The 12444-nt window shown below is 39.6% G+C and overlaps 1 protein-coding gene across 50 annotated transcripts in view; it reads right to left on the minus strand.

Moving 5' to 3' along the window:
* The window catches only part of PUM1 (pumilio RNA binding family member 1), a 138529-nt gene that overhangs the window by 74842 nt on the left and 51243 nt on the right, over positions 1–12444 (minus strand). For 20 of the 50 annotated variants that reach the window (XM_078331008.1, XM_078331005.1, XM_078330990.1 and 17 more), the window contains exon 4: positions 368–476. The exons of 12 other annotated variants lie outside the window; for them this stretch is intronic. In XM_078331008.1, the coding sequence (XP_078187134.1) occupies positions 368–476 (109 nt within the window). The remainder of the gene's footprint in view (positions 1–367; positions 477–12444) is intronic. 18 more of the 50 variants (XM_078331016.1, XM_078331015.1, XM_078330996.1 and 15 more) reach the window with 1 other exon arrangement.

Consider the following 12444-nt stretch of genomic DNA (forward strand, 5'->3'; position numbering starts at 1 on the left):
TCTATACACAGTACACAAGGGCAAGGGGAAAAAAAGAAACATGAACTTCAAATGGCAGGTGTGGATTTTCTAATTCCAAGTATGCTGACAGCAGTACAGAACAAAACATTATAGCTGAAATTATGGTCATTTCAAATAAGACCATTCCCCTGTGGCTAGCACTTCAGAAAATATTGATTTGATTTTGTGTTAATTATGTTTTAATAAATTACATCATATAAAGCTCCTTAATGGCAATTACACTACAGGAGAGGACACTGCTTGACATGCTTATGTCACTGATGTAAAATTCATGACTTGCCAATTGCTGAGGAAAGGAGCTCTAAGACAGGCATAAATCACAGTACAGATGCTAGATCTAGATTACCTGATGTTCCCCAGGCACTGTCTCGCCATTGATCACCCAGGAATATTCCTTTTGGTCCATCTTTGCTGGATTCATCTGTTTCCCAAAACTTTTTACCTGGCAAGAGCTGCTGCAAATTAAAAATAATAGATGCTTTTAAAGAATTCATAAAGGATGAAAGTACAGCAGTCAACACTTTCTTTTAGACAAGGGTACTGAAGATGCTCACATGCCCTGAAGGTCTTTAATTAAAGTGTTCTGACTACACAACTGTGGTCAGAGAACTACTATATATTTGGTAAAAGTCACAGAGAGGCCTAAGGCAAGGTGGGGGGTGGGGATGGGGACACTGATCTAACTATCCAATAGAAGTTCAACTTAAATCTAGAATTACTCACTTAACCCATGTCAAGATTTTTAAGGAGGAGGGAAGGGAACTAATAATGACCCCACTAGCTAACTGCTAAGTGGACTCTTACTGAAAAAGAATATCTACAACTATTAAAACACTTCTCTCTATATGTGTACTAACTACCATAGTTACTTGAGCTGGAGCATGAACCCAGCTATGAACCTCAGCTATGGAATGCCAGAGGCAAAACTCACTTCTTTTATACACAGAGATTCCATTAACCAAAACACTTCCCAATCACAACTTTAACCTATTCCAAGATTTTGAAAGGACAGAAAAGCTATTCCCTCAGTACTAAAAGGGAAAAAAAAATCCCCTAACCTCCATTAATTTTTTTAACAATACTTGGTAATACCATAATAACTTCACAAATCATTCCATGCTTCAGAGAAAACAGGGATCAGTGGCCCTAAGCCAACATGAGAAGTTTATACTAGCTTCAATAAAAAAATGCAAAGTACCCTTCAAGCAAGACACAGTACGGTTTTGCACAAGATCAAAGCACTAGTGACCAGGCTTACAAAGTAAAATTCCACAGAACTCTATCATTCTTGGTTCTGGTTGTCAGCTTTACTCACTAAAATGCCTCCGCTTATTTCCTCTAATCATGTTTTCAACTGCTATTACACAGGAAACTAAGAAGTCTGAGATAGTATTTAATCACCATTTTTGAGCACAAAAAATATCTGGACAGTTGAATTTCTCAGAGGAACACAATAAAAAACCAGAAAGCACAAAACATTTCCTCTCCTTAACAATAAAGGTTTAACATGCCCATTTAACCCATAACCCAATAATAATGGAAATATATTTATACTCTGCTCTCACTAAAATAAATCTCCACTTCCCAAATCTAATTTCTGGGTCAGTTGGCATAATTTTCATCTACCTGGAAGAGGCTCTATAATCCGTCTCAGGTACATAGGTTACTGCCTGAACCAAAGCCGTTTCCCATACACTTTGCTCTTCAGGACCTAACATATTGTTTACTAATTAAACAAGATCAGGACAAAAACACATTTTGGTCTGCACAGATACCCAAGTTTCCTTGAACATGAACAGTTATAAGCAGCAGTCTTCCTGGTATATTGCTTGCTACCTTAAGGGCACTTGCGGGGAGGGCAGGGATCACAGTACTACGGGAAAAAGCCCAGATCAATGCTAAGCATGAGGGTCGGGAAGCACTAAACTGGACAACTTTGAAGTGCCCTAAGAAATCTTACTGAACTGCCCTGGGCCTCACTCCTTTTATTGATGAAGGAAATATCGTTCAAGTTGCTGTGATGACTAAAAATATTGTTGATGAGTGCCTAGCACAACAGGTTCTCAATAAATTTATTCAAAAAACATCACATCTAGGCAAAATAGCTGTCAAATCAGGTCACAGAGGGGATACTGAAAATTAATGTAAACTATGCAAAGGACAATTCAAGAATTATTTTTAAACTTATTTTTCTCCTTTTGGTCTCAAAAATCTCCTGTCTGAAAATTACAAATAAAATTTCTTTCCCCATTGGTTGTACCCTTTCTACAACTAAAACTCTGATTTTTTTTCTCTTGTACTTTGTGGAAAGCAAGAACAACTACTCTTTTGCATTCCAGAAGAAAGAATGTCACCACAAGGAGGGCCTCACTTGTTTCATGCTCCACATAATAGTGCAAAGAGCACCAAGGGGATCAAAATTATTCTTGTCCTTTAAATATTTTAATTAAAAGTTAATTCTTTACAAAAACTTGTAAATTTTGAGTTTTAAATAAACTCAAGGAACAGGGCCCCGAGTGGTGGCTCAATCCTGTAATCCCAGCACTTTGGGAGGCCGAGGCAGGCAGATCACCTGAGGTCAGGAGTTCAAGATTAGCCTGGCCAACATGGTGAGACCCTGTCTCTACTAAAAAGCACAAAAATTAGCTGGGTGTGGTGGTGCACACCTGTAGTCCCAGGTACTCAGGAGGCTAAGGCACAAGAATCACTTGAACCAGGAAGGCAGAGGTTGCAGTGAGCCAAGATCATGCCACCACACTCCATGCTGGGTGACAGAGTGAGACTCTGTATCCAAAAAAATAAAAATAAATAAAAACCCTCAAGGAATAGTTTCCAAAAAAGTACCAGCCTCCATATGCAAATATAGTCTTGTCCATAATTCATATAATTGCTTAGAGAAAGCAGCAGCCTTTCAGCTCAAAGCTTCAAAACTCAGTTCCGGGATCCTGTCACCTTTCATGATAGTGTACCAGGTTTTCATAATATGAAAAGCAGGTGAACGCATAAGCAAGTCTATTTTCTGAGTAAATTCTCTCAAAAGGAAACAGCAATACAGCAAACATGAAGCAAAGTGCTATCAGGCTGGTGCAAAAGTAATCGAAGTTTTTGCCACTACGGCAAAGAAAGAAGAAAGCAAAAGACTAAACCAAGGTACTTGGGCAAAGACAGAAGCAAAATTAGCAAAGCTATTAAGTCTCTGGATCTACTTAGTCTTTCTCCCTTTCCTCCAAAATATATGCATCTACATTCAACTGCTCAGTTAGCAGCATCTGAAATGACTATTAATGATCTTCACTTACAAGTATTCATGCCCTGATGTAATCCCCTTCCCCTGACTGTGGGCTAGACCTATAACATGCCTCTAAGAAATAACATTAAGACAAGTCATGGGATGTTACTTTCAAGATGTTAAAAAGCTGTGATTTTCATCTTGCTTGTCCTCTTTTATCTATTGCCCTGATTGCTTACTCTGATGATGACTGCTGCTATGTTATGAGCTGCCCTATAGAGAGGCCATATGAAGCCAAGAGAGAGACATCTCTGGACAACAGCTACACTTTCAAAGCTATTGCTCCCCAGCTTCCTACTGAACCCTGCCTCTGCCCTGAATCATTTACACCCAATTAGGGACTGAGGTCCAACAACCTATGAGGAATGGATCCTGACATCAACCACAAGAGTGAGCTTGGAAACAGACCTTTCCCCAATCAAGCTTTGAGACGCATGTAGCCACAGTTGAAATCATGACTGTAGCTTATGAAGGACCCTGAAGCAGAGGACTAAGCAAAGCCATGCATGGGTTCCTGACCTATAGAAACTGCGAGGCTTAAACAATTGTCTTGTTTTAGGCAGGGCATGGTGGCTCATATCTGTAATCCCAGGACTTTGCAAGGCTAAGGCCCGGAGTCTAAGACCAGCCTCAGCAACAAACACAGCAAGACTTTAGATTTACAAAGACTTTTTAATAATTAGTCAGCCAGCAGTGGTGGCACACACACGTAGTCCCAGCTACTTAGAAGGTTGAGGTGGGAGGAATGCGTGAGCCCAGAAGTTTGAAGCTGCAGTGAGCTCTGATTACACTACTACACTCCTGCCACACACACACACAGTTGTTCCTGCCTGGGCAACAGAGTGAGACCCTATCTCTTATTTACACACATACACACACACACACACACACACACACACACACACAGCCCCTCTGTTGTTTTAAGCCACTAAATTTTAGAGTGATTTGTTAAGCAGCAATAACTAACACTGTTGTGAATATGTGGAAGTGTTTTTTGTATATGTGAAACACTTCTTCAGGAGTTTGTTTTCTAAACACACTTCTTGTTCCATTTCTAATATTTAAATGTTAGTGATGAAAGTAAAATCTTTTTGAATTTGGAAGAAAGTAATTACCTCTGTTCCACTGTATGTTTTCCCCAAATCTGTCGTATATAGCCCTCTGTATTAAAAAAAAAGGCTAGTTTTAACACTGCAAAATTAATCAATTTAGACATGTTGAGCCTACTGACAATTAACAGCAATCACTTGTATTCAAAGATACCTAACTGTTCAACCTTACCTAACTGTTCAAATCTGATCATATTAAAAGGAGTTAGAAACTACTGAATTATAAAACCAAGTGATAATGTGTTACCCAAGTACAATTTCAAATTCAACAATAATCCCTCTGGAGGTAACAGCATCCTCAGCATCGGCTAAAATATCCTAGTTTCCCAACCAACCCACTGACATAAATACCAGCAGTTACCAAATCTTCACTTAACACATAATCACCAAAAATGTAAATGCATCCAGCCTATGAAAAGATAGTTCCTATTCACCCCATCAAGAATTTGGAAACACAAACTGGTTTTTTTGACAAGGCGAAAAGCAACAGATCACAGAAGATGCACAAAGTTTGTTTTAAAGAATGATTTGGCAGTAAGAGGATTAAACGATTTGACAATTCCAAAAGAAGATGGCAGGAATTAGGAACTGGTCCAACAAAAGCAAAGGAGCCCCACAGAGTCAGATGTAGCCAGTATTATCCAGTCGACATGTTTAAGGGCAGGGCACTCGATGCACAAAGAAGCCTATCCTTATCAAAGCAATTAATGCATCTGGTTAGATAGTAGCTTAGTTACAGGAGACACTAAAAACACCCAAGTAATCTCCCTGGCTCCAACTGTGCTTACCAAGCCGCCTTCTTAGAGGAATTGGCTTCCTCGTACAGCCAACCATGCTAATCACCAAACGCAACTATCCTTGTCCATCTAAGAATCGTTTTTGCTCCTTAAAAAAAAAAAAATCAGTAGACTGCATTTTGGTTTTCATACATTAGTCTCTTGTTGTCCTGGTTAGTGTGGGGTCAATATCATAACCCAATCATCTGTATTAGTAATGAAAGTCCATTTCAAGATCCAGGAATGGAGAACCAAGACTTGGGGAGTCCTATCATCCCCAGCAATACAATAAATAGACCTTGTACTCCTCCTTGTAGTGTCACATTAAGTGGGATTCCTAACTGCCCCACCAATAGTGTCTGCTCTCAAATCTCTGGGAAAAACACATACACGTGCACTATTTAACCCATCCTGAATCGTAAGTTTATAAAAGAAAAAAACTACAAAAAGTTAAAAAAAAAAAAAACTCAGTAAGCTTATTCATGAGGCTTCTGGAAAACAAAACAGAAGTCAGGCACTGGTTTACAAGCAATTTTGGCCACTTGAGAAACTTTTAAATTTTGTCTGGAAACACCATTTTTCCTTTCCATCTAACAAAAAAAGAACAATATACAAAGCCACACTTAACAATCAATGTCATAAACCCCTACCAAGAGAAACCCTTAAAACACATTAAGACAATAAAAAGTGGAGAATATCAAGAAACGCTAGGCTTCTTATTTTAAAACAGTGATAAAGACCCATGAATGCTCTGAAATCCCTTTATTTTAAACTAGTTTTAAATTCCAGCTATGTGAATTTTATCCTCTTCTGCCTTCGTTTTCGCACCTACTAAATGACCTACTGTGTACAATTAAAGAGATAACACATGTAATGACATAATACAATGCTGAAACGGTAACCAAAAAGTCAGCTACTATCCTTCTTTGAAAGAGCAAAGTAGCAGCCAATAGACATCACAATACTAATGCTTTGTCAATGACATGCTCCTATGTACTTAACTATAAGAAACTATAAGACAGAGTAATCATGGCCTCACCCAGGCCATGTCAGTCCAAATCTCATTACATTAACTTCCCCAACAAAACAACACTACAAGAACCATGATTATGGCTTTTCAGGAACTGCAAAGAGGCAAGACAATTACTGCCTGGATTTGTTTGACCACACCACCACTAATATTTGAATAGGGATTTAACAGTGAGGTTTACTGATAATCTAAACAGTAAATGGGCTCTCCAGCAACTCCTCTGTACTCAAAAGGAATAAAATATTAGGTAACTGCTTACACACTCAAATACATAGAGCACACAGAGGCTGCACAGAGCATCTCTCAGAAGAGAAATTGAACATCTTAAGGAATACAACTAATATGGATATTACAACCTTGCAGACGTGATCAGGTTTGATCATATTATTATCTAGCAACTCAAACTTACAACACAAGCTTAGTTTCACTGGAATGTAGCCAATGCATGAGACAAATGCTTGATAGTTAACTAGCCGGTAAGAGAGCAACAACCAAAACAATTATTAATTTCTTAGTATTTATCTTACCACACTCTCAGTACATTAAGAGAAACTGACATCAACTTAGAGAAAGGATCTTTCAGAACTAACTGAAATGAAGAAGTGTGACTGGTAACCACTGATAATTACATGTGGTAGTCTGACTTGTAAAAATTTTCTATTTTTCACAACTTAGTTTCTCCATACCACAGACTGTTGTTGTGAAATCAAGTGAGATAGTATGAAGTGCTTTCATAAATACTAAGAACTATACAAACATTTATACTAAAGCTTTATTTAAAGCATTAACTTATTAAAATGTATCTTTTAAAAAAAAGCCAAGTTCATCCATTAATGGTTACCATAATTCTTTTAGAAGGGCCTCAGAAAATATATATGTTTCAAGAGTCACAGCCAGGTGCAGTGGCTCACTGCTGTATTCCCAGCACTTTGGGAGGCTGAGGCAGGAGGACAGCTTGAGTCCAGGAGTTCAAGATTAGCCTGGGCAACACAGTGAGACTCCATCTCTACAAAAACTTTAAAAAAATAAGCCACGTATGGTGGCACATGCCTCTGGTCCTAGCTATTCAGGAGGCTGACTGAGGTGGGAGGATCACCTGACCCCAGGAGATCAAGGCTGCAGTGAGCCGTGACTGCACCACTGCATTCCAGCCTGGGCGACAGAGCAAGATCCAGTCTCGAAAAACACTACATTCAAAGTGTTTGTAAGAATAAAAAAGTTGAGGCTGGATGCAGCGGCTCATGCCTGTAATCCCAGTACTTTAGGAGGCCAAGGTGGGAGGGTCACTTGAGGAGTTCAAGACCAGCCTGAGCAACATGAAATGAAGAGACTCCCCATCTCTATTTTTAAAAATTAAAATTAAAAATATGAATAAGAAATTTGAAAGCAGGCCAGGCGGTGGCTCTCGCCTGTAACCCCAGCACTTTGCGGGAGCTGAGGTAAGCAGATTGCTTGAGGCCAGAAGTTTGAGACCAGCCTGGACAACATGTATGAAACCCCATCACTAATAAAAAATACAAAAATCAGCCAGGCATAGTGGCAGGTGCCTGTAATCTCAGCTACTCAGGAGGCTGAGGTGGCAGAATCACTTGAACCCAGGAGGCAGAGGTTACAATGAGCCAAGACTGCACCACTGTACTCCTAGGCAACAAAGCAAGACTCCGTCTGAAAAACTAAAAATAAAGTTGAAAGCAAACTGCAAACTAAATATTCAACAATAAATTAATTAGGTGTGGGCCTGGGAGGCCCACACCTGTAATCCCAGCATACTGGTAGGCAAAAGATCACTTGAGGCCAGGTATTCAAGACCAGCCCTGTGCAACACAGAGAGAACCCGTCTCTTTAACTAAATAAATAAGCAAGCAAACAAACAAGTTGTGGTACAACAATGTAAGCTCACCAAAAATAGCCATAATGGCTACATGTAACATTTATAAAATAACATTAATTTTTTTTTAAACCACAGGCGATACCGATATAACATTAAATTTTAAAAGTAAAATACAAAACTGTACTTGTAGAGACTGCTTCTCATGCATTCGTCCCTTTTGGATTAAGACTGGAAAGAAAAATAACACCAGAAGGGTGTTTTTCGTGTGCTGGGATTGTGGATGACTTGTTTCAAAATATATTTTTGTTATGATTTTCACCTAATTTTCTAATAAATAAAAACAGACTATGGAAGTCTGAAATTCACTGCAAATAAATAAGGCATATTCTCTTAAGCAGATACATTTCATTTCAACATAATTTTTTTTTTTTTTTTTTTTTTTTTAATTGAGACAGAGTTTTACTCTTGTTGCCCAGGCTGGAGTACAATGGCAAGATCTCAGCTCACCACAACCTCTGCCTCCCAGGTTCAAGCAATTCTCTTGCCTCAGCCTCCCAAGTAGCTGGGATTACAGGCATGTGCCACCACACCTGGCTAATTTTGTACTTTTAGTAGAGATGGGGTTTCTCCATGTTGGTCAGGCTGGTCTTGAACTCCCAAACTCAGGTAATCCACCCACCTCGGCCTCCCAAAGTGCCAGGATTACAGACGTGAGCCATTGTGCCCAGCCACTTCAACACAATCTCAAAAGAACAAAAGTTAGTAGCAATTTTAAGAAGAGAGCTCATATAGTAAGTTTGTTTTTAGTTTTTGTTTTTTTTTTGTTTTTGAGATGGAGTCTTGCACTGTTGCCCAGGCTGGAGCACAGTGGCGCGATCTCAACCTCTGCCTCCCAGGTCCAAGCGATTCTCCTGCCTCAGCCTCCTGAGTAGCTAGGATCACAGGCACTAGCCACCAGACCAGGATAATTTTTTGTATTTTTAGTACAGACAGGGTTTCACTATGTCAGCCAGGCTGGTCTTGAACTCCTGACCTTGTGATCAACACACATCAGCCTCCCAAAGTGCTGGAATTACAGGCATGAGCCACCACACCTGGGAGTTTCAAATATTTTTTAGCAAGCTGATACAGGCTTACAATCCCTGAAAAAAATGCAAAATTTGAAATGGTCTAAAGCCCAAAACACTTTGAGTGCCAATGTGACGGTCAAAGGAAATGCTCACTAAAGCATTTCAGATTTCATGTTTCTGGATTGGGCTGTTCAGCTAGTAATTATAATGCAAATATTCCAAAAATCAAAAAATTCCAATGGATAAGGGATACTCAACCTGTAATAAACTTCCAACTCATTTTGAAAATTGTAGCTTAAATAAGGAATATTTAAAATGTTCAGTGTTCCATGATAAGTCAGTTTTCTTTTTTTAATTGAATGAAGCGGGGAGGGATGGGGGCAGCGGTGGATAGACAAGCCAGTTTTTTTAATTAAAAATAAATATATAGGTCAGGCGCAATGGCTCATGCCTATAATCCCAGCACTTTGATCCACCTCGTGGGTGGATCAAGAGGTCAAGAGATCGAGACCATCCTGGTCAACATGGTGAAACCCCATCTCTACTAAAAATACAAAAAATTAGCTGGGCATGGTGGCGCATGCCTGTAATCCCAGCTACTCGGGAGGCTAAGGCAGGAGAATTGCTTGAACCTGGGAGGCAGAGGTTGTGGTGAGCTGAGATCGCGCCATTGCACTCCAGCCTGGGTAACAAGAGCGAAACTCCATCTCAAAAATAAATAAATAAATAAAATAAGTATATAGTAACAAATAATTTTTAAGTTTTCACCTTCTCTTTCAGTGAAGGAATACGATCTTCCAAATTCTCATTTCACATTTATATATGTGTATATATTAAAATAATCTTTACATATAAGCAGAGTAAAGTGAATACTTCCTGCTTTCACTTTAATCACTTAATACTTATATATAAAGATTATTTCTTAAAGTTAAAATATTTTTGTTCTCATTAATTTAATTCAAATCACAAAAAACTAATAATCAACATCTGCAATAATTTTTTTCATATTTCTCTACTAGGTATCATCATAATCTGATATGTAGTAACTACTGCTTAAAATTTTTACCCTATTGTGGCAAATGGTTACTACTGAAAACAGACTTCCATAGACACCGTGGTATCTTAACAAAATACCTCTTTTGGCTGAAATCTAAGATACTGCTTTTAAAAAAAGAAAAGTTTAATCTGTTGCATAATTATAATTATGCAGTATACAAATTAACATATATTTTTTTAAAGTTCCCAGGTTATTAAGCACCTTCCATAAGCACTGTTAATACCTGTATTTAATGCCTTTAAATAACACTTTCACCACTAAGGATGAAATCACAGATATCACCCAGTATAGGCCAAGATGAGGTAATCTGATTTTCTCTCCCACAATTGGAAAATCAACACTGCTTTTCTAGCTATTGAAAAAATAAGCTTCAGTATTTGAAGTACTTGCTGATGTCCAAAGTACTACTTGCACATACCCTAAAACGCACAGCCTGCATTAGCCACTGTTGGAAAAAAAAGTAGTAAAAGACATTCTGGGCCGGGCACGGTGGCTCACGCCTGTAATCCCAGCACTTTGGGAGGCCAAGGCGGGTGGACCACAAAGTCAAGAGATGGAGACCATCCTGGTCAACATGGTGAAACCCCGTCTCTACTAAAAATACAAAAAATTAGCTGGGCATGGTGGCGCGTGCCTGTAATCCCAGCTACTCACGAGGCTGAGGCAGGAGAATTGCCTAAACCCAGGAGGCGGAGGTTGTGGAGAGCCTAGATCACGCCATTGCACTGCAGCCTGGGTAACAAGATCGAAACTCCATCTCAAAAAAAAAGGCACTCTTTGCCCTGAAAGAACTTAAAAGATTAAAAAGAAAAACCACAGTCAAATGTACACAATTACAAGTAATTTTAAGAAAAGCACACTGCCTGATAATGTAGTGTAGACTGTTAAAATTCACAAGCTACTACAGATAAAGAAAGGAAGAGTAGCCAACCACCAATGAAGAAATGAACCTTGGACAGGATGGTCAAGAACGATCTTAAAGAAGGGAACAGAATTTAGAGCAAGGTTGTCTAACCTGCAGCCTAGAACTACTTTGAATGGTTGCACACAAATTCATACACTTGCTTAAAAAATTATGAGATTTTTTGGCAATTTGTTTTCTTTTATTAATTCATCAGCTATCATTAGTGTTAGTGTATTTTATGTGTGGCCCAGGGAAACCGAAAGACTGGACACCCCTGACTTACAGGGAGCGAGCCGATGCAAAGGACCTTCTACAATGAAGAGTAGGCAAAAGTGAAAGCAGGTGGAGCAGGTGCCCACCTGGAAACTGGCCATCAACACAGGGTAGCAATAAGAAGAGGGTGAAAAAGCCAGTTGCCAGTGAGACTACAAAAAACACCCCTCGGGCCCTAATCCAATAGGCAATAAGTAGTAACATCATAAAACTTATCTTTAAAAGACTGACTGACAGTCCTCCATAAAAAAGGGTGAAGGAAAGCAAATGGATTTGGAGAGTCTAAGCAAAGAGGCCAATATAGTAATCCAGTAATTAAATGTTAAGAAAAGGACCTATGGAAGTGGGGGCAAGGACAAAACTGCTGCTTAGATGTCTCTCAGCTTTCAAAGCAAGTGTGTGTGCAACTGTGTGTGTGTGTGCATGTGTGTGTGTGTGTGTGTATGTTTTAATAATTTCACTGGGCACAGGGGCTCACGCCTGGAATCCCAGCACTTTGGGTGGCCGAGGCAAGAGAATCACCTGAGGTCTGGAGTTCAAGACCAGCCTGGCCAACATGGTAAAATCCTGTCTCTACTAAAAATACAAAAATTAGCTGTGCGTGGTGGTGCATGCCTGTAATTCCAGCCACTCAGGAGGTTGAGGCAGGAGAATCATGTGAGCCCGGGAGGTGGAGGTTGCAGTGAGCTGAGAGCTCGCCACTGCACTCAAGCCTGGACAACAGAGCAAGACTCCATCTCAAAAATAAAAATGAAAAATAAAGGCTTGCCAGGCGTGGCAGTTCACACCTGTAATCCCAGCACTTTGGGAGGCTGAGGCGGGTAGATCACTGAGGTCAGGAGTTTGAGACCAGCCTGACCAATATGGTGAAACCCTGTCTCTACTAAAAATACAAAATTAGCTGGGCATCAAGGTATGCACGTGTAGTCCCAGCTACTTGGGAGGATGAAGACTGGAGAACTGCTTGAACCTGGGAGGTGGAAACTACAGTGAGCTGAGATCTCGCCACTGCACTCCAGCCTGGGTGACAAAGAAAGACTCCGTCTCAAAAAAAAATTACAATAAAATAAAATAAAAGCTATAT

This window comes from Callithrix jacchus, chromosome 7 (genome assembly GCF_049354715.1).
Source record: "Callithrix jacchus isolate 240 chromosome 7, calJac240_pri, whole genome shotgun sequence".
NCBI lineage: Eukaryota > Metazoa > Chordata > Mammalia > Primates > Cebidae > Callithrix > Callithrix jacchus.